At 28.3% G+C, this 24,002-nt stretch overlaps 1 protein-coding gene across 3 annotated transcripts in view; it reads right to left on the reverse strand.

Annotated features, from left to right (window-relative positions):
- Positions 1-14,556: 14,556 nt before the first annotated feature.
- LOC127280309 (nuclear receptor subfamily 6 group A member 1-like) overlaps positions 14,557-24,002 on the reverse strand; it is a 32,936-nt gene continuing 23,490 nt past the window's right edge. For all 3 annotated transcript variants that reach the window (XM_051303220.1, XM_051303218.1, XM_051303219.1), the window contains 2 exons: positions 19,020-19,097; positions 14,557-18,107 (listed from right to left, as the gene is read on the reverse strand). In XM_051303220.1, the coding sequence (XP_051159177.1) occupies positions 17,109-18,107; positions 19,020-19,097 (1,077 nt within the window). In that variant the 3' untranslated portion in view covers positions 14,557-17,108. The remainder of the gene's footprint in view (positions 18,108-19,019; positions 19,098-24,002) is intronic.

Raw genomic sequence — 24,002 nt, forward strand, 5'->3', positions numbered from 1 at the left:
ATTATTTTTATTATTTAAATGTTAATTAATTATTTTTTTTCTGGAGATCTGAATTTCCGTGAATAAACGTCCTCAAAATATATATAAACGGTAGAGAGTGAAATTTGAATCCCGTGACAATAATCCAAACAACTAACAACCATTCAATAAGTTTCTCTTTCCGTATCAATGAACCGGTCCTTTTTTTTTCTTTCGGTCACAGAAAAGATATACCTTTATTAATTTATGACGACGTAGTGACTTTTGACGACCACATCCACGCACATCGGATGATGTTTTCGATATTAGCATACTCGATGAGAAAAAGAGAGTGAGAGAGGAAAAAAAATAAGATGAGATAAAGGTGTATGAGGATGAATGAAAAATAGATGTGAGTCAGTTAAATCAAGGCACACACTTTATCTTTATGTGATTTTATAAAATTTATAGCTATTAGAATCAAAGGCATCTCAAAAATTCTGGAGATATATTAAAAAGAGAAATGTGAACATTTAGATCTAACTTTAATCATTATTTCATGTTACAAAATCATTTTCTTTAAATTGCTTAGTGCATTATAATGTTTTTTTGAGATAAAAAAAAAAATTATGATAATTTATTTTTGTAATAGTATTTTTAATATTATACGAAATTATAATAAAAAGTACTTATATAAATAACGTTTTGGAATTTTTTTCCCTTTTTTTTGTATTTACAATAAATTTTTTTTGATCTAACATATATTTTTGAAAAATTTTGAAATTAAATTATTAAATTATAAATTTGTTAAAATTGCATTTTATCATCAAAATAAAATACGACCTCATTATATTTTCGTATGCAGGGACGCACAAAATATTTGAAGATTTAAAAAAGAAGAAATTTTGAAATACATATTTTATATCATTAAACAAGATAACAGAGTTCGAACTAGTTAACTGATTTGTCATAAATATAAAATTTTTGCCTCTATAAAAAGTTGAAAAAAAAAATTGTGGTTTCACCCATTACAAAACCTCCTACGAGTAGAGGAAAAGACGTAGATAATGGCGACGAAACGATCGCTTCGAAAACTGCTATAAGGTGCGGAAATGATTAATGGGTCGAACGCTTCAACAACAAAGTCGTTTCTCGAGTAGACATATTAGCCTAATGTATATGTATAAGTGCACTTATACGCGGAAAAAAGATCTGTCTATTCTTTAGACTAACTCGTATCTTCAAATGAGATGTTCCACTATATATATGTATACTTATAGCATATGTATTACGTGGACAGTTCTACTGTCCACTTTGCATAATGTCAACAGACATATACATATCTTTCCCAACATATGTGCGTGAAGTTTATTTGACGAATGTCTACTACCCAAAGAATCACGCTCATATTTACACGCCGTGAATCAGAATCCTACAAATATGATTTTAAAATCAGAGACGTTCGACAAATTATTATCATCTTCGTGTGGCTGCTAAGCATTAAAATATATGTATTCACAACGAAACGTGTCATCATTGCTAAAATAACCAAAAACATGACTTCATTTTTATTGTTCTATTATGATAAAGATGAGACGCAAAAATATCGGACTGAAGAAATAAATCGTATCGCTTTTTCTTCTTCTCTTTCTTCATTGATAAAATAATCTTTTTTCAACGATTTCTATAAACAAATTTTTTGCTTTAACAGAATTTTTAGAATTTTTCAATTTCAAAATTTTCAATTCATCGAATCTTTATTTGTTAGAATTTTTATATTCACGAATTATTATTATTTAATAGAATTATTAAAACGACGAATTTCCATTTGTTCGATAAGCTGCAAATGTCCGACAAACAATATGGACATAAATATTTTGGCGCGAATTTGAAAAATTAACCAATTACAATTTTTTTAATAATTTTGTGATTGGTGCATTTTAAGAATCGCACGCCAAAATCTTTCTGTCAATTGGGATCAGAAATCACGCGAAACTGACCCACCCCTGAGCCTTCTTGTGACAACCATCTTGGTTTTTTATCTCTTTCTTTTGTATATGTTAGAGAAACACGGAATGAAAACATGGCCACCACAACAAGGCTCTCACCAGATGGCGTATCGCAGTATTTCAGATCCCAATTATTTTTCGTCCATATTTACAGTTTTGGACAAATGGAAATTCGCATCATTTAAAATTCTGTTGAATGAGAATTCAGACAAATTTTAAGATATTTAGAAGTTTAATCTTCAAACTAAATTTTTTATACTAATTGATTCCAATAGAAATATATAGTTGGTTTCCATTGTCACAACTCGCCATTTGTCATAATTCTCGTCAACTGCCGCACCCTGCTCTAGTGAAAATTTAGTAACTCGTCGGTTAGATGCAGAAACGTGCCACTTCAGAGTAGTCTTGAAAAACGAGTCATTTCAAAAAACATTTGAGAAACCTGCCATTCCATCTGAGATTTGGAAAACATGCCAATTCAGAATTGACGTTCGTTTTTTTTTCTTTAGATTGGCAGTATTGAATGGTTATAAATTTTTACAAAAAAATTTTTTCATTACTATTTTTAATAATTATTTTATTTATTTCTTTGTTTTATTTATTTTAATTGTATTATAATTAATTAACTTTTTTCTATTATAATTATTCTTTATTAATTTTATTAGTTATTACTTTTTTTTTGAAAATATAATATTTTTAAACATTTTGAATTACGGATTATTTAATTAGATTATTTATTATTTTGTAAACACTTCTTAGGACATTTTTTAATTTTATTGAGAGTGTTATAACTTTTTTTTAAATATACATAATTAAAATTTACGTAATACTTACAATTCATTTCATTCAATTTGCTTTACGAGTAACTATAAAATTATTCTTGAGATAAATTTCTTTGTATATTTTTGTGATTTTAGAAATTATTAATCAAATAATGAATAATTAACAAATTTATTTAATAAATTCATTAAAATACTCTTTTTTCAAACAATAATAACAAACATGTAAAATACAACACGAAAAGTCATTTTCGTACAAGTTTATAACCTTTCAGTAGTGTCAACCTAAAGTTAAAAAAAAAACGAACATCAATTCTGAATTGGCATGTTTTCCAAATCTCAGCTGGAATGGCAGGTTTCTCAAATGTTTTATGAAATGACTCGATTTTCAAGACTGCTCTGAAGTGGCACGTTTCTGCATCCAACCGACGAACTTTATAGTAACTTTTAATTTTAACAATAAAGTTACTAAATTTTCACTAGAGCAGGGTGCGGTAGTTGATGAGAATTATGCACGGAAAAAAATTAATCTCTAAATTAGAGATTTAATATGAGATTTAGGCATAAACTATCTCTGGAATCGGACGTCGGATTTGAGAAGATTTCTAGAACTGAAATTTGGGATTATATCTAATCGGAATATTAGTAATATGAAGAACACATATTTCTTATGGCTAAAAATCATAATATTAGAAATCTCTGATTTTATGATATCGAACATATATTTGAGAGGCTGATAGTAAAAATGATTTAAAATAACATTGGGAGCAAAAGTGGGATAAGTGACTTGGGAGCAAAAACGGGTTAAAATGATTCGTGTAATTTATTGATAAATTCATTATATTATCGATTAAAAAATATTAACAATAGGAAAAAATGCATATTTTATTATAATTAATATTTTTTAATCCATAATATAATGAATTTATCAATAAATTACACGAATCATTTTAACCCGTTTTTGCTCCCAAGTCACTTATCCCACTTTTGCTCCCAATGTTATTTTAAATCATTTTTACTATCAGCCTCTCATTTCTTAATAATAAAAAAACACGGTTCAATACAACTTTTTATAGGTTAGGTTAGGTTATTACCTGCAAATACTCTGTTAAATTCCATCTAATTAAACAGTTTTTGAAAAAATCGACAGCCATTGTGATAAATAAATTTAATAAACATAAAGAAAATATCTCCCACGTGATAACAAATACGTAAAGTGAAAACTGACTCAAAATGGGAAATACAATGTAATCCATATTATAGAAGAGTTGTGAAATAAACAAATCTCTAAATTAGAGATGTGAATTTATGGCGTTTTTAGGTATAAAGTTTGACAAAATAAAACACAACTTATCACCGTAATTATGACTATAATGTCTAATTTAGACATACTTATATTTCACTGGATATAAGATTAATGTTTTTTTCAAGTTCAGAGATTTATTTTTTTCCGTGTGACAAATGGCGAGTGGGGACAATGGAAACCAACCATATAAAGATATTAAAGAGGGCGCTCATTGACAGAGCGGATAATTATCGAATTAAGTGTCGCGCGTAAATCGTTAATATTTGAAAATATATTCCGAACAATTTATTATAATAGTCAAGTAACCGATTATTTGAATCGAATAAATTTTTTTTTTTTCACTATACTTCCTTTTGTGCAAATAGCTTCGTTAAATCAGTATCAAACTAAATTAACATAAAATTAATACTCAACATTGTTTTTATAAATTCAGTTAAAAAGCAATATAGTACTAAAATAAAATTTGAAATTTTTTTAATCTTTAAATTTTTTTTTTTAAATCTGTAAAATTATTTTTTAAAAATAAGTAAAAGTTGAATTAATAGGTAGAATTGTTGTGCCTATATGAGTAATGACTGAATGACATTTGTACCACCCACGTTGGGTGCAGTTCCGTGTTTATGACATCAAGCTACTGCATCTTCAGTCATTATTTCCGTCTGTTCATATACCGCGAAAAGATACGTCGGAAAGCGAGAATCTTATTCTCTCTCTTTTATTCTCTTCACGCAGTTTATTGCCTGCACCTGCGTCTACATCTATACTTTAAATACATTTACAATATGTTGACTTAGGTAGGACAAGAGGAAACGAGGGGACTTTCGAGGCCAGCAAACGAACTCGAGTGCTTTTCTGTCAGATCGTTGCGCGAGGTTCAAGTTTAAATTCTCCATCTACAAATATCAATTGGAATCCATAATTTTACCCAAGAGTCTTGGAACTGAAGCAAAACGTCTCTCTCGCATATATATATATATATATGTATATCCTTCACTGATTCTTGGAACCAGAAGCTGTCGAGTGTTTCTCGCGCTATTACAATATGATCTTTTAAAAAGCACATATAACGTCAATAAACAAAAAAATATATTTCCATAAAACAATTAATTTACAAAAAAAAAATTTTCTTCAAGAAATTGATGAATAATTATTGTTAAACTTTCATTATATAAAAATAAATTTGTATTTTTTATTTGTTTTTCAATTTTTAATTGAAAATTTTTTTTAATATTATTATTGCTTATTATTATTATCATTATTATTATTATTTTTAAACTAATATTTATTGTAGAAATATTTGCTGCACTGTAAAACGAAAGGTATTAATTTAATACCGACTTTAGGTACTAAATTGTCATTTAGTTCTATTTTGATACCTAAAATCGGTACTATTTTAGAACTTTCTTTTTACAGTGTGTCTATAATTTTTAATCAATACAAGGAAAAAAAGAAATTGCTTACAGATGCTAACTGATGTTTGCTATCAGATCTATCAAAATTATTAACCACAACTAAATTTTTTGCTATGACAACGAAAAAGTTTGCTGTAATAAAAACAATATCAGTCTTAATTTTTAAAAATTTACTGACACAGCAAACTTTTTTAATCCCACAGCAAAATTTGTTCACTGTCCCTATATATTAGCTATAACGTTATTTGATATTTGACAGCAAATAATTCGCTACCACAGTAAATTTTTTCTATGCGTGTAGAAAAAACAAAATACTGATATATAAAATCAAAAAAAAAAAAATTGATTGATTAATTCTCGTTTAATTATTATTAACGTTTCCTAGAATATTAAAGTAAGAAATTTTTTTTTTAGAAAAAACGACTTGAAAATGCATTTTACATACCTGTAAAAAATTAAGTATCATTAATAATCTTGATAAATGAAATATTTCGCGGATGGTGAATTTTCATTCCTAATAAAGGGAATGTTTTTCGCACGCTATAGACAGTGCACGTCTATATAAATGTATAATCTTGTCTGATTTAATAATAAATACGAGAAAAATTTTAAACGATAATTTACAAGAAAATGTTAGCAAGGCTGCAATGATTTTCTTTTTGGAACGCGTCAATATGTTGTATATTTGTGGATGAAAGCTTATTATATATATTAAGAAAACAGAGTACTCTCATAAAATGGAAGAATGTTAAATCAAGTAAAAAAAAAGAAGACATAAAAATGTTGGAAATGTAACGTCTAATCTTAACGTTGTGGCACAAGTTCTTTGATCAATTCACATATTTGTGGTCATATAGCAATATGAACGGGTGTTTGAGGACTCTGAGCATATTCAAAGATGGACCAACTGGTTTCCAAGGGTATATTGACAAAGACTTTAAGAACGCTCTCTTATACAAAGTGGACTAATGTATAAGAAAGCGAGACTCAAAATGAATCACTTATCCATACTGCAACGAACACTTAGTATACTTTAGTATTTCCTTACGCATAAATCAAAATTTTAACTCAAACGCATCAAATTTAAATATATATATATGGGTGATTCTACAAACGAGGGAATTATGAGCGGTCAAGCTTATTTTGTATATTAATTTTGAAAAAAATAATTTTTTTGCAACACTAACCTCTAAAGTTAAATTTTACACACCGAAAAGTGTGTGTAAATAAGCTCTTTTTAAAACGTTGTGTAAAGTGATTCACTTTACGCACTGAAATTTACTTTACGCACCGAAATTTCTTTCACATAATATAAGAATTGTTTTATACCAAACAAAACCACAAAATTAAAAAACGAACTTTACTTTTAAATTTATACACTCCTGCTTAATAAGGGGCCATCCATAAACTACGTAGCCCTTATTTTGGCCATTTTTGACCCCCTCCCACCCCCACGTAGCTTACCGTAGCACATTACAGACCCCCCTCCCCCCCGTCAATTGGAACGTAGCCTTTTTTTAAAAATAAATCAAGGAATGAAATACCTGTTGTAAAAATAATCAACATAATTTTTTTATTAATTATTATAATGTTTCACTTATTTCTACTGATACTGATGCTTCTTTGGTAACATTTTAAACGTCTTTTTTAATACTCAGTCGCAGTTATCCAAATCTTGAAATGGCGAAATAAGCCACTCATTTAAATTTTCAATCACGGGAAAATTATTATTAGTGACTACTTCAGGCACAACATCACTATCCAAAATATCTAAGTCTTCTTCTTCTATCCACTCTATCACTGGCGTTAGTGCTTCTAATTCGCACAAAACTTCTGTTTCTCGCTTCAAGATGATTTTTCTTACACGTTGCTTTTTCCCGCGCTATTTCAAAAAGGTATTTGTAAAATTAAAATAAAAAGCTACGTAGTCGGAACTCAAACCCCCCCCCCTACCCCCATGTGGTCTAACGTAGCGTTTTACCAACCCCCCCCTCCCCCCAAGCGAGCCACGTAGTTTATGGATGGCCCCTAATATTTTTCCTGATCTTCAATTGATTTTTTTAATTCTATACAATCGAAATTATTCTAATAGAGAGTTGAAATTCTTCATAATAGGTACTTAATTTTAGAGGTGGGTGTTGCAAAAAATGTTGTATGATACACACTTGTATAATCACTCACTTTACGCATTTGTATCATAAATAACTATTTTTTTTAAAAAAATTGTAAATCTTAATGGTTTCTATTGTGGCACTAAAAAGCAGTCGATGAAAAAAAAATATTTCTTGAAAAAAATACACATCAAAGTGCTAAATTCTCATTCGTATGGCATGTCCCGCAGTGTAAACGACAGTTCATATTGTGAAAAACTATTATTTTTCAAGTATTTAGCGGAAAATCCATACTGGATTAGTAATTTTGAATAGTTGTAGATTATTAATGTGGAAATAATTATGACATTACTCTATACCTTATTTATAAAATATCTTCTTGAATTTTGTCCCTGAATTTTGTCATCATTCGTCTGACAGTTGAAAACACGTTAAAATTATTAAAAATCAACATTCTAATGAAGTTACAGTTCGTTATTGTTGTTAATTAAACTAAACTAAATGTAATACCACGCGCCTTTTATTTAATTTGTTATTCTATTAACCAAGATTTCTCAATTTGTGACCAAAATTGCGTTGTGACCAGACAAATTCTCATTCGGCTGGCATCTATTTTTTTGAAAAAAATATTATTTTTTGATTCTTTTATAGGCTTATGTATTGCAACAACTTCCAATAATCCTCACTAAATTTTTAAGATATCCTTGTAAAATTCTTTACTTGGGGGTTTTCGGGGTCGCTGATTAAGAATCCGACGTCAGTTTTTCAAAATTCAAAATGGCGGATCCAATATGGCGGACAAATTTTGAAAAAACTTAATATATTCGTCTGAAGTAAGTAGTTGCCAGTGATTTTTAATATTTGTCCGCCATGTTGCATCCGCCATTTTGAATTTTGAAAAACTGACTCCGGATTCATTTTCAGCGACCCCAAAAACCCCCGAGTAGAGAGTTTCAAGCAAATTCGAACGATTTTTTTAAAAAAATTCCGCCATATTGGATCCGCCATTTTGAATTTTAAAAAACTGACCTCGGATTCTTAATCAGCTACCCCAAAAACCCCCGAGTAGAGAGTTTCAAGCAAATCCAAACGATTTAAAAAAAAATTCCGTCATTTTGAATTTTTAAAAACTGACCTCGGGTTCGTAATCAGCGACCCCGAAAACCTCCGAGTAACGAGTTTTAAGAAAGTTTATTAAGTTCTTTTGGTTTTACTCATTTTTGAATTTTTTTCGCTTTTAACACTATTTTTTAAAACTTAAACGTCAATTTTAAAAAAATCTGTCCATTTTTTGGAAATTTGACATTTACATTTTTGTTCAGGAGGTCAAAAACTACAAAATTACAAAGTTGCAGAAAATTTCACAGGACCCCAAATTCCCATGTAAATAGAGCGGGGTTCTTTTTAAATTTTCTGTCGCACTCACTCTCGTGCGTTGCCATGGTAACCTGCAAGCAGCCAAAAAGGTGTGAGAGCGCCTTTAGACTTGACTAAGGGCCAACGCACAATAGCTTGTTGTCATGGCAACACGTGTGTAAGATAAGGACAGAAAAGGGGAAGGCATCAATGACCACGAGTGTATGTTTTTTGCACCTATTGTGGAATCTCCATAAGATAATTTTCACTACCCAACCTTTTCGACTAACTTCATATTGTATCTTGTCTTCCGGTTCATGGTTTATGTCAAACAAATATTTTTTTTTATGTATTCCTGGTAAGAAGCGAATAATTGTAAAGAATTCAGAGTTCCAATTCTTTTGAATGGGTGAATTTACGTTTTTATTTAATTCCTCGATGAAGCAAAAAAAGTAGAAAAATGTATTCTTCTTAATTGACTTGTACAAAATTTATACTCTAAATTATATATATATATATTCCTCTTAACAACCTGACGCAGTCAATTGTAATACATATAGAAATGCCTCATTTATTCTCCATATTTTCTATTCCTCTAAATGCGCTCCAAATGGCCTGACATATAGTCAATTTATAAAAATAATAACTAATTAATTGAAAGTGAATTCAACAATTAATCAAGCTAGATATATGGCATTGTTGCCAATTCATTTCATCACGGTACAAGAGACGTTAAACAAAATTTTTTAGGTTATGTTTATATTTATAAATCGTCATTTTAATAAAAAAAAATGATATATCTAATTAATAATATTTCTTGTATATTTTACATTACTATTATTATTCAAAACTTTCTTTTACGATCATTATTTTTTATTTCCATGAATTTTCTATCGTCGTGAAAAATATTGGATACATATTTTTATTTTATAAACAAAAAATTCAAAGAAATTTCTTTTTAATTCAAGAATATGTTTTTAGCAAACGTTTAAAAAAAATCTACATTTATTTATTAGTTCAATAAAATGGAAAAAAAAGAAATAAAAAACAAAAAAGATTCATATAATTATTTCAATTCAGTAATAACTCACATTTCATTGTTTTCGAACAGTAATTTTTAATGAGAATCGCTGAATTTGAAATCAGTGATTTTTACACTATTATTTACCTTCATAAAGTTGATGTCGACGCTCAGCGCCAAAAATTATTTTTCACAGGACCAAAAATGTCAAATTATTTTTTTTTAAGATTTTCGGTCCAAATAATACCTTGAAAAATACTTTTTAAGGTATTATGTAAACCTAAAACTTTTTTAAAAATGATTTGATATTTTTGGTCCCGTGAAAAATAATTTTCGACGCTGAGCGTCAACGCCAACTTCATGAACGTAGGGGAATAGTGTCAGGGTTGGACACTTGGCTTTTTTTTAAATAAGAATACTAGCGCCACCTGTGTACGTACGTAACGAATCTTCTAGTAGTGTAACCTAACTTTTTGTGGCATTACATTTTTGGAGAATCAAAAGTAGCGTCTCCTGTGACTTCGGTGCAATCGAAGAGACAAAAAAAGTTTTGTTTGACTTGTGAATAAACCTAAAAAATGTATGAAAAAAGCATGAAGTAGGATAAGGAGAGGTAACGCCTGTAGCCAATCGCTAGAAAACTTGACACCATATAGGGGGGACCACAGTAGTACGACTTTCTATTTTCCTACTGTTGACAGCGCTTGCGGTGGGAAATATTTGAATTATATTTTATCACGTGACCTACCGCGAAAAGAGAAACATAACCTGAATGTTTCACATGGTGTTTTTGTTGTTAAAATTCAGTCGTTTGTTTTACACATGAAGTATTTCAGTAATGTGTTAGTGTTTTGAAAAATGAAGAGTTGTTTTATAAAGCATTGCGATTCGGGTTCGAAAACCCAAATAAAAAGAGATGGTTGTGTTCGAAGTTTTTTTAAACCTTCCATGGTAAGTAGAATGAAATTGTTTATTATTTTTTTATTACTCATGATATTATTATGTAAATAATAAATAATGTTAATTATATTTCTTATTTCGATAGAAAATGTTAGCAACATGGTCAGAGGCTATTCGAAGATTTGAATCAATAATGACAATTTCTAATTTAATCAAGAATATTTTATTAATATACACAATTGAATAAAAAATTAAAATAAATAAATAAATATATATATATATATATATATATAATCTATAATTAATTAAATTAATTAAATTACAATAACTTATTCAAAATTGAATAATTAATTACATTTCGTCCACACTTTCTAAAAGACTTATCAGTTCATCAACACTTGAAATTTTTATAAATTTCGATAACAAACTAACTCTATCACCAATAACAATTTTGACACTTAAATCACTTAATATTATTAATTTCTTTGTTACATTTAAATTTTCTACTTTTAGAAAACCAAAGTAACGTTCAGAACCTTTTACAAAGCACCACTTGTCTGAAGGCATTTTTATCTCCTGTAAGCAGCTTTTGTACTCTTCAAATGTACATATTCCTTTGATTTGGTCCATTGCTGTTTTTCTTTAACGTGATTTGCTTCTACGAATGGAAAAATTACTGCTGCAAAATATAAAATTAAATTACCCTTTAATATTAAAGTATTTACATTTTCTGTAAACAGCTGACTTGCAGCCATGTTGCTGACGATAAATTTTAATTCTTCGCTTTCCCCAAAGGAGCGCTCGCGACATTAGGAAAAAAGAAAGCCTACTACTGTGGTCCGTCTATCTGAGGGCCAATGAATATACGCCGTTACCTCTCCTTATCCTACTTCATGGAAAAAAGCAAGAATTCGGCAAGGTAAGCTTATTGAATGTATTGTGGGGTACCTACATAATTTAAGAAGAAAAAAAGTGAAAAATCGAATCGTGACACATGTCTGGTTATGGTTAGCACAATTCGAAAATGATGCTTCTAGTTAGGGTTGGACACCCATATTAATTATGAATTTGACACAATTTGTAAATAAATATACAAATAAATTTTATTTTATTGATATTTCAGTGCAAAATTGTGCCAAAGGTATTAGAAAAATAATAATTAAATTGTATAAATTTTGTTCATCATTTCATTGAATTATTTGGAACAATAAAGCGTTATTTTTTTTGTTATTTGAGTTCATTCCTTTTGTAAACCCATGAAGCTTTACAATTTGTAAACAACCCAAGAAGCACGTAATATAACCTCAATATCAAGGTAATATTACATGTAAGATTCGTAATATAACGTAGTAATATTACAGTAATCTTACAGTGATCTTAAAATATCCGCCTCAAGGTAATATTACCGGTAATGTTACTGTAATATTACGCGCTAATATTAAGGTAATATTGCAGTCATATTATACCGTAATATTAAGGTAATATTACAAGAGAATATTACAGTAATATTATGGGAACATTTCTTTACGAAAAAAATCTACCCATCCAGGGAATCGAACCCCGAACTCAAAGCACACGAGTCCAGAGTTTTACCAACAAGCCAAATTGACTTATAATATATTTACGTTTTTTATGCTTTATGAATAACTCAAATCAGTCTGTAATATTACTGTAATATTACTGTAATATTACCGTTAATATTACAGTAACATTCCCGGTAATATTACCTTGAGGCGGACATTTTAAGATCACTGTAAGATTACTGTAATATTACAGCGTTATATTACGAATCTCACGTGTAATATTACCTTGATATTGAGGATATATTACGTGCTTCTTGGGAATAAGTAAAGATAAAAATGAAAAAATAAGAATAAAAAACATTACAAATGTTATTTTACGTTTTTACCAATAATGCGTTTCGATTTTCAAAAAGTGTCCAACCCTGACTGAAAAGTCCAACCCTGACTAGATTTTTTTTTTTAAATGTTTATAACTTTTTTAATATTGGACCAATCAATTTAGGGTCCACAGCAAAAGTGTTCCTCTTTTGTAGATCTTTCCACCCATATACCACAATTGACTGAATTTATCTAAACAAAATATTTATAAACAAAAAACCAAAACTGTGCCCAACCCTGACACTATTCCTCTACTTATTTAAAAGTAAAATAAAGTATGAAAAGAAAAGAAAGTAAAAAAAATAATTAAATAAATTATTCAAAAAAACAGAAGATAATGCAGGTAAGCCATTTTTCGTTTCATCCTTTTTAAAATAGTAGAAGAAAGAGATAAAAAATCAAGATGGCTGACGCAACGGGGTCAGTTTCCCCATAATTCCCTATGATTTCAGATCCCAATACCTTTTTACTATTTTACAACTGAAATATATATTGTTAATTTCTATTTAGACAACGATCCCCAGTATATATATATGTATATATATATATATAATATAAAACGTATATATATATACAGTATAAAATAAACGTGCAATATTTTCATGTCCTTCATTCGTAGAGATGAAAAAACTGAGACATCTAAAGAAAATTTATTGTCGTACAAATCCCTGAATGATTTCCTTTTCTAAATTACGAGCAATTTATTATACGAAGGAGGTCTTGAAGAACTAGTCAAGTATATGTCTGCGTCACGAACTAGTTTTGCATATATTGTAACGAGAAAATCATCTTCTAATTGCTGTCGGAGATAAAAACATAACGACTGGTAAGAAGATCCGCTCTTTGCGCACACGAAGATGTGTCTCTCGATGCAAACAATTATTATTGAACGTGTTCCATCGGAAAGAGACTGTGTATAAATGTCAAGGTGTGCGTAATTCAATTATTCTCCTTTTGTATATATATATATACACATAAATACAATTATCTTAAAACAAGGCGCATTGAGAGATACTACTTAAGATTGAAAAAAAATATATAAACAGATACGTATCAAATGGTCGACAGTGAATCCTTGATAAATGTTTCTTCAAATGGCAAGTGAAACGAACGTATTCTTTTATCAGAATCTAATAGTTTATCAGCGGGGGTGAAACTTGATTTAATTTATTCACAATTGTTCTTGACAAGGTCATATTCAAGAAAATGAGAGAAAGGTGATGATTATTCATGATAGAATTATAACTCCCAGTTCATAGTTAATATATTTTGCAATAGAATATAACTTTTATCATTGAAATGTATCTTTTATATAATAGAGGATGTGTTACAATGCAGAAAATCTTTCATCATGTCCCTTTTTTTTTGGTCGATTTCAATTTAATTATCCCCATTTTCTGATATACGCTCTTAAAGTCAAAGCTTGAAAATTATAAATCTTTTAAAATATGACTTACATTATAAAAAAAAAGAAGTCTTAAGGACTTAAATGAAAAGAAATAAATGTTTCCAATATAATTTATTCGTACGCGCTCGTTAAAAACGATTGGTTTAAAATTATTCACTGTCCTATATCAATGTACAAGAAAGACTAATAAATTTACAAGATAAAATATTTATATACATATACAAAATATTATATTCTTAACTAAAGGATGAATATATTTATTAATTATATAAAAAAAAAAATTATAGTTGAAAAACTGTAAATTAATATAAATATTTTTATTACTGAAACTTATAAAAAAAAATGCATATTATTATAGGGAATTATTGTTAAAAGAAAAAGGAAAAAAAGTCAAATAAGATACACCATATTTATTAAATGTAAATTGTCAACCACTTTATCAATATTTACAAATCAGCTGGCATCATGAAATCACATCTTTCGGGTTTAATTTATTTTCTCATTATAATCTTTGTACTGGCCCATATTTGTGAACGCACATTTTATTTATAATAGATCTCAAAATCCATACATTACTCAAACGTTCATTGGAGGGTGTATTTTATATGCAATTCAGATAAAGTTCTTTTATAAACCAAAATTATGCAAGAAAATAAAATTATTTTTCCGAAAATGCTCAAATTAATTATATAATTTGCTGCATTAATAAATAATGTTGACAAGAAAAACTATGGAAATAAAACTTTTTTAAAAGTTCTTCCAAAACAAATCGTATATAATTTCAATGCAGTCACTCACTTAATTTTTAATTAGTGAAATTTTACTGATGAAATAATCGAAATTTAGCAATTGAAAAGTATTTCAGTAAGATTTTCACTAAAATTTGGTAATAATTTTCACTGAAAATCAGTAAAGTTTTTTTTTTTTAATCCTTGATGATTATGTTTTTAACGATAATCGGTAAAACAGATTTGACTCATGAAATTATAGGAAAGAAAACTTTTTTAAAGTTCTTCTAAAACAAATCGTATAAAATTTTAATTCAATACTCAGTTAATTTTTAATTAGTAAGATTTTACTTATGAAATAATTGAAATTTAGCAACTGAAAAGTACAATTGTTACAAATTTAAACAATAAAATCTATTTCATCGAAAATCGGTAAAAACATATTAGACTAAATCAGTAAATATTCTGTTTTAGTAACAATAGATAAAACAGATTCGTCTAATTAAATCAGTGATTGTTCTGTTTTATCATCAATCGGTAAAACAGATTTTCTTTCTAAATCCGTGATAATTCTGGTTTAACGGTAATCGGTAAAGCAGATTTGATTGTTTGAAACAATAATAAAACTGGACCCTCAAATTTTTTTATGTAGTTTTCAATTAAAAAATCACAAAAACGTCATTTTTTATTCTAGTTTTATTTACACTAAACAAATTTCATTAGTAAACTCTCACTGAATTAAATTTTGAGAGTAATTTAGAACATTTTATTTTAATATAATATTTGCATTCAATTGAAACATGAATTTAAAATAATATAATAAACAAAAAATAAGTATATTTTCAAGTTTTAAAAAAAAAATTTATATATAAATATCTTTAAATATTTAAATATCAAATACTTTATATAAATAAATACTTTCATATATTTTATATAAAAAAGAAAAATCGTAAATTTACTTACAAATAATAAATTTACAGAAATTTTTAATGATTGTCACGTCGGTAAAGTTCTCAACGTTTATAATCAATGATTTAGAAGAAAAAATATTCTTCTATGCAAAATAATTATAATTTTTTGTTGAAAAAAATTTTTATAACGTTTCTCGATTAACAATTTTTAAGAAAAAATAATTTGTAGGCAAAAAATTTTTTTTTACAATCGTAGATTATAACTTCACCAACGCGTTGAAATTTCAAAAATATAATTATATTATATTGTCATGTTCAAGATTTTGTTTTATATGCACAAGCATATAAAATTTCTAATTTCTAAAGGGTTGGTTTCCATTGTCCCTACTCTCCATTTGTCATAATTCTCCTCAACTACCGCACCCTGCTCCAGTGAAAATTTAGTAACTTTATAGTAACTTTTAATTTTAACATTAAAATTTTTTTTAAAAGCTCTAGTAAAAATTAAAAGTTACTAAATTTTCACTAGAGCAGGGTGCGGTAGTTGACGAGAATTATGACAAATGGAGAGTGAGGACAATGGAAACCAACCTAAAGAATCAATGAATTTTACAAGAAGAAGACCTCCATTGAACGTTTTGTCAACTTAATAAAAAAAAAAAAAAAAAATGAAAAAAAGAAAAATGAAAATAGACAAAATTATTGCAAGACTGGCCTTGGTTGTTGCTGATAAATCGCATCAGCATATATTATGTATATATATATATATATTGTATATATATAAATATTTACACTATTATCGTGATTTTTTAACATTTATATAATTTCACTTTTTCTATGAAAGTATATATGTATATAGAAATACTCACAAACAAATAAATCACGAATTTTTTTTTACTGGCACTGCGGTACAAGAATCTTTTTAAAAGGCACCGTTCGAAATTGCACGCGCGATGATATTTTTTTCACACTATGTAATAAAAAAATCATGCAAAATTGTTCGTTGTATATAAGTTTTAAAAATATATATATATATCAGAGTTAATCCCTTTCAAAAAAAAAAACAATTTTTTTGCCAACTACATATCTGAAGGTTTGAGCAATTTTCTTCGTTTCTAAAAAGTTCTAAAAAGTATTTGTCACTATTCTCCCAAAATAGTAATATACGATATCACTCGCATATATATATTTTTTTTTGTTTCTTCACGACAAAAAAAAGAAGGCACAAAATTTGCAGAAAAAGGCACTTCACGGAAGAAGAAAAAAAGTGTCTAGAAAACAAAATTTTTCGCAATTAATCGTTTAAGGTCAAGTTTTCCGAGTGAGATCAAGTGGTGGACCAGTTTCTGGTTCAAGTTCCATGTCATTATCCTCACTTTCGGACGATCTTTCCTCATCACTGAGAACAAGATGATGTGATTCAATGTCTTTTTGATGACTTTTAAAACTCAAATCAATTGGTTCTTCTTGCTCGGGACCTAATGATCGAAGAAAAGCAATACTTTTGTCATATGATATTTCCTGTCTACTATTATTTTCTCCATTATTGGTGTCTTTATTTTCATTATTAGCCGTCTCGTCATCATCCTCCTCTTCTTCTTCTTCCTCTTCCACCTCATGCTTGGGAGATGGAGTGGTCCTCGAACTAATGCTGTCACTGGAGGAACTCGATAAACTAGTTGCAGCTTGTGCTGCACCCACTTGATTCACATAAGGCACTATAAATCGTTGTTGCAAAAAGAAGGGTGTGTTCAACAATTGCATGTGATTGAGAGCTGGATGAAACAAAGGAGGTCCACGCCACATTGGAAATCTTGCTGCTTCCGGCCTAAGTAACTCGTGAGGTCTCACAAGATCCGATGGTGGCCTCAACATCTCCTGAGGTCTAGTTGGAATGTCCGATTGTCGAAGTACTGGTATATCCTGTGGCCTCAATGAACTTTCATCGCGTTTTGTCATTCTTTCCGGGAAATTGTTTATTATTGAACTATTATTCGATGTTGTTGTATTATTATTATTATTGTTATTTGCCGCATCAAGAGACGAGAAGGGCTTTTCATAAAGGGATTTTTGTTCCTTATAACGTGATAGTGGCTGATGTGCTTGCTCCTGTAGGAGACAATGAATTTTAAACCAATTTGAACGACGGCCATAACGTGAACCCGATTTGGACATTCCTACCATTAGACATTTTCTTAATCTGCAAGCTTTACAGGCTGTTCGATTTTTTTTGTTTATAACACAAACACCTCCATTTTTGCATTCTGATATACTGCTCAAGTTGTTGTAGGTTCTTCCAAAGAAGGACTGTAATTAGAAGATGAAAAAGTACATTTTGTTAAAATACCATATAAAAAGAGCAGTGGAAATTTAAAGAAAATTCAATTTTGCATAAGTTGAAAATTTTTTTAAAGAATTTTAAGAAAGTTTATATAATACGTTCATAAAAAGTCTCAATTTTGAGGCATAAAGGAGATTCCACAATAACTTGCTTCTGCATTGCTTTAGCTTTAACTTACTTAAGTATATTAAATAGATGCGCGCGCAACTCTCGAATAACTGAACGTGAAACTCTCGGACAATTTCGGAAGTTGCGCGCGCACCATTTTTACATAACCCAGTTAGTCAAAGCCAATGCAATTTAAAAGCAAGTTATTGTGGAATCTACTTGAAAAACGTGCCAAAAATTGCATTTTATAGCAAACAATGTTATAAATACTACCGCGCATGCGCAAATAACTTCTAGTACTTTTTATAAAATGTTAGTTACTTTATTTAATACTTTTATAAGAAACTAGTTTTTTAAAGGTGCTTTTACAATAACTTACAATCTGTACAAGTTTTGCAAATTTCAAGTTGTAGAAGCACCTTAACACGATTACTTTTGACTCATGTAGTTAAGAGATTATGTTTCCCATGCCTGAGACTTTTTATATGGACTTATTATATAAAGTATTATATAATACAAGTTTTATTTAAAAAAATAAATAACATAAATATAAGAAATGAAAAAAAAATATTAATTTTTTCGGTCTTTGTTTTTATTACAATAAGTTCAACGTCTTCAACCTCGAAGAGAGCCATTTAAGAATATTCTCGATAATTAAAAGTGACTGATGATATAAAAAAAACGCACTTAAAACGAGAAAAAAACCAGGAAGTCATTAATTAGTGAAATTTAATGATCTTAATATAATATATATTTAAATAAATTCTTACCTTACATCCCTCGCAGGTAAAAGCACCAAAATGGAAGCCGGCAGCCGGTTCTCCGCAAACCCTGCAGAGTTGATTCATCTGCGTGTGCAACAAAAAAAAATTGAAGAAATTATAATAAAAACAAGAAGAAAAATAGAAAATAATAAAATTAGCTTTGTGTAGAAAGGAACGTGCTATTAGACACATAACATAATTTATCATATATATATAGTATAAGCAGATCTATTTAAACATTATCCTATTTGAGTGTAATTTGTGATTATTAAAATTCTATACTTTGATGATACATTAGATACCGTTGACTGTGTTCTCAAGAAATGAAATTGTACTTTAAAAAAAAAAAAATTTACACACTCTCTTCACCTGTCACTTGTATAAGAATGATGAGATTCGGTTGCGAGACCCGAGTTCCTATTAAAACCTATTTAGTCAGTGATTACGGACGACCGGTGTGTACCAGGTTGCAATGCCTCACACAATAAGAAAAAAAAGGGGAGGGGGAATACGACTTACTATGAGAAAGGTCGAGATATATAGAAAATATAGATATAGTAAGACTCCGTCAGAAATATCACGATTTGCAAGGGGTCTTTGAATTCGTTTATAATTTGGTAAAATTGTAGTATTGGATATAAAAAAAAAAGTCCCAAAGGATTTTTGAAAATTTTCAAAATTGTAAAAGTTACGCCATATTGAATTTTTTTACAATTATTTTTTAAACATTAATATTTCTGAAACAATTACACAGAAAAAAAGATGGGTAAAAAGTTGTAAAGATAGAGGTTAAAAGTCGTTAGGATACAGGGTAAAGGATAAATTTGTAATGGATAAAAATATTACTAAAATATTACTAGAAAAATGGATGTCATATTTGAGTAGACTGTCTAATTTTAATAAAAATATTAGTAATTTTACACTTAATTTATTAAATCCACAAATTTTATATAAATAAGTAATTGCACAGGGAAATATTTTTCCTATAATTATTGTCTATTAATAAAAATATCTTTGACTAATACAACTGACAGCTGACGACAGTACGTAAATAATCAAAACTGGGAAATTACAACTCAACGTCTGTATTGTTGCACGAAAGCAGAGTTGGGTAGTAACTGAACTTTTTTTGCATATTAGGCTCTGTCACTTGTGACGTCAGAGTCGATTCTATGTGTGACGTCAGAGGCCTGGAGGGACAACAAACAGACGACAGAATATTATTCTTACGGGGAAGAAAATTTGTTTCCACTTTCATCAATTTTATTCATATTTTGAACATGGAAAACGCTTGTTGACAAATAATAAAATTAAAATGTGTGTTGATAATTAATTTTGTTATATATTTGATTCAATTGCATTTATAGATTCTCTGAATTCGTGATAAAATATAAATATTGAGCTTAGAAAAGTTTGTTTACTAACTTGAAATCTTTTACTGCTGCGGTAATTTCCACTTAAAATATATATTTTATATCTTTTTTAATAACATGCATACTGTATATTGTTTAATAATGTTAAAATGTAAAATCTGAATAGTAAACAAACTTTTCTAACCTCAATATTTATATTTTATCACGAATTCCAAGAATCTATCAATGCAATTGAATCAAATATATAACAAAATTAATTATCAACACACATTTTAATTTTATTATTTGTCAACAAGCGTTTTCCATGTTCAAAATATGAATAAAATTGATGAAAGTGGAAACAAATTTTCTTCCCCATAAGAATAACATTGTGTCATCTGTTTGTTGTCCCTCCAGGCCTCTGACGTCACACCTGGAATCGACTCTGACGTCACAAGTGACAGAGCCTAATATGCAAAAAAAGTTCAGTTACTACCCAACTCTGCTTTCGTGCAACAATACAGACGTTGAGTTGTAATTTCCCAGTTCTGATTATTTACGTACTGTCGTCAGCTGTCAGTTGTATTAGTCAAAGATATTTTTATTAATAGACAATAATTATAGGAAAAATATTTCCACGTGCAATTACTTATTTATATAAAATTTGTGGATTTAATAAATTAAGTGTAAAATTACTAATATTTTTATTAAAATTAGACAGTTTACTCAAATATGACATCCATTTTTCTAGTAATATTTTAGTAACATTTTTATCCATCACAAATTTATCCTTTACCCTGTATCCTAACGACTTTTATTCTCTATCTTTACAACTTTTTACCCACCTTTTTTTCTGTGATAATTGGATTAATGTTTTTAAGTTTAATAAACTTCTGTGTATAGGGAAGAAGTTGACAATTTTGCTATAAAATTTACAATTTTTTATGAGTATAATTATTATTGAAGGAACAGGTGAAAGTGCATTGATTTTAAAAAGTCCAATTTTTAGGTGACATTTTTATGCAAATTACTTAATAAATTAGAAAAAAAAAATGTTCATTACATGAATTACATATATCAATTTACGCGCAGATAAACAAGACTTATTTCATTGATTATCTTAACACGGAGAAAAATTGGATTGTTAGTAGATTTGTTGATATTACAATTCGAAATGTTAATATTACAATTCGAATTGTTGTCAATAAAAATGTATGTTGTTCTATTGCAAGTGTAGTGAATGGATGAAGAGACAATTTCATCGTTTATCGGTAAGTTATACTCAGTTACTATTGAACATAACCTCACTTTGAAAAATACAAAATGTATATTATTCGGAAATCTGCTATTGATTATTTTAGAAGGCGAAGAAACTGAACAAATTGTATTAGACGGATGAAAGTTTTGTTAATACAACAAATTGTATTGCCGATTTAACAATTTAGTTTTGTTATTTCAACTGTTCCATAACAATTTTCTTTGTTCATCAAACAATTCTGTTTGTTTACCGAACAATCCGAATAGTTTTAATATCAATATCCCATTTCAACAATTATTTTTGTCCCAAAAACAAATAGAACTGCTGGTTCTATATTTACAATCTGGAATTGTTGTGTGGACTTAATTTTTAGTAACCACAACAATTCTTTTTTCTCCGTCTTAAATTTGTACGATTTTTTTTCGAGTTATCATTCTGCAATGTCGACCAATTCTCAGGGGCAAAGACTTTTTGTGCCGATATTAGTCAGTTTCTGTGGGAAACAATTAAAAAAATTTTAATTAAATGAAACAAAAACGTTTATTAATTTATTGCTTACATTTTGCAAATTAAAAAACACAGGTAGTACTGTACTTAAGTGACCATGAAAATATTTTTCTAGTACACTAAACTCATAAAAAAGTTCCACACACAATCTTGTTATAAATTTTGATTTATTTAATTCTTTACAACATATTTATAAAGCATTTATTATTCATTTATTACATACCTTTATAATATGTATATAATTATTAAATCTAATATGCAAGAATTTTCTATTGAGCTTGCGTCGTAAAATTTTTGTATAGCTCTTGAATAATTTGTCTGACCGCGAATGTCTTTTTCCACTGATGAAAGACTTTATGAGAAGAAGATACTTCATATTCCACAGTGAGGGCAAAAGATGTATATATTATTTCATTTGAAATGCGTAGTTTTTCTTCGTTTCCTTATTGTTCGCATGTTGCAAGATTTCAAAAGGGATTTTTATATTTTAAACGCAAAACTATATTGACCTCCCTTATAATCTACGCGACTCTGAGAAAGAGCGCGAGGATTGAAAGCAAGAAATAACGGCAAGTGGACATGGGTTTAAGAATCATAAACTTAAGTCCCACACAGATGCGATTAACAAAGATGATGGTTGAAAGTTCCCATCCTTACCAAGGTGGATTGCATTAGGAATGAGAATTTGTAAATGTTTCAAGTGCAAGCGTGATCCTTGGAATATACTGGCTCGTAAAAGCATATATAACAAGATTTTCTGCGCTTAAAACACATTTCGGGATCATAACGGCTTGATATGTTCTTAGAGTGTTTAATAATTGTGGGAAACACTGTTGGAGATTGAATTTCAAATATCTAAAGCGTGTTTGCTATATGAGACAGCAATTTATTATATAAATTTTAACTCAAAAATCTAAAAGCGAACTAGAAATTATTAAAAAAAAAAAAAAATAAAAGCATTCAAATTATTCGATAATATTACTTGATAAAGAAACTTAAAAAATGTTCGTTAAATAATAATAAAATTTAAACACTTTATTTAATTTTATAATTAATTTTAATTATATACTTTTAACTTAGAAAAATAGTTTTAGGAAAAAATTGTAAATAAATGAATCCAAAAGTCATTAAATTTCACTAATTATAAGTGAAATGCAATTAAATGACAAATGTGAAAAAACATTTTTTTTTTAATATTATTTATTGCATTCCATTGTGCATCAAGATTGTCTATATAAAGTTTACTATAGTTAACGTAAGTAATATCTGAATGAACAATACACAGCAAATAATAATTATAATTCTTAACAAGACATTAATTACTCATTCGCATGTGAGTTAAGTGCCTCTATATAAATAATTAACATAATATTTCCAAGCAAAGTACTGTCAAAGAACTATATATATATATATATATATATATATATACAAAGGTCAAGGTCTTTAAAATAATAGGTCTCTCGTGTGAGATTTAATTAAATATTATATTTAGAGTGTTGTACAGGTCTTAAAATTAAATCTCTTAAACACTTCCTTAAAACATTTATACATTAACTTATTATTGCATTATCATATTTAAAATTGCAATAGAATTTTAAAAGTTCCAAATAAAAAAACCGATTTTACTATTTTATCTTTATATTTTAAATCAATGTAAAAAAAATCTTCTTTAACTTCTGAACGTTTATATGAACAAAAAATTTGTTTACTAATTTAAATTCAAAATTTATTATAAAATATTCACTTTTTGTATAAAAAATTTTTAGGGCAACATATGGAGCAAAACGGTGAGTTTGCAATATTTTTAAACCAGGTGATGCGATCTAGTAGCAATGATATAAAGGGTGTTAATTAAATGTGTTAGTGTAAATT

The sequence above is a fragment of the Leptopilina boulardi genome, unplaced genomic scaffold (assembly GCF_019393585.1).
Source record: "Leptopilina boulardi isolate dan_hultmark-lab unplaced genomic scaffold, ZJU_Lbou_2.1 LbouV2_237, whole genome shotgun sequence".
Lineage (NCBI taxonomy): Eukaryota > Metazoa > Arthropoda > Insecta > Hymenoptera > Figitidae > Leptopilina > Leptopilina boulardi.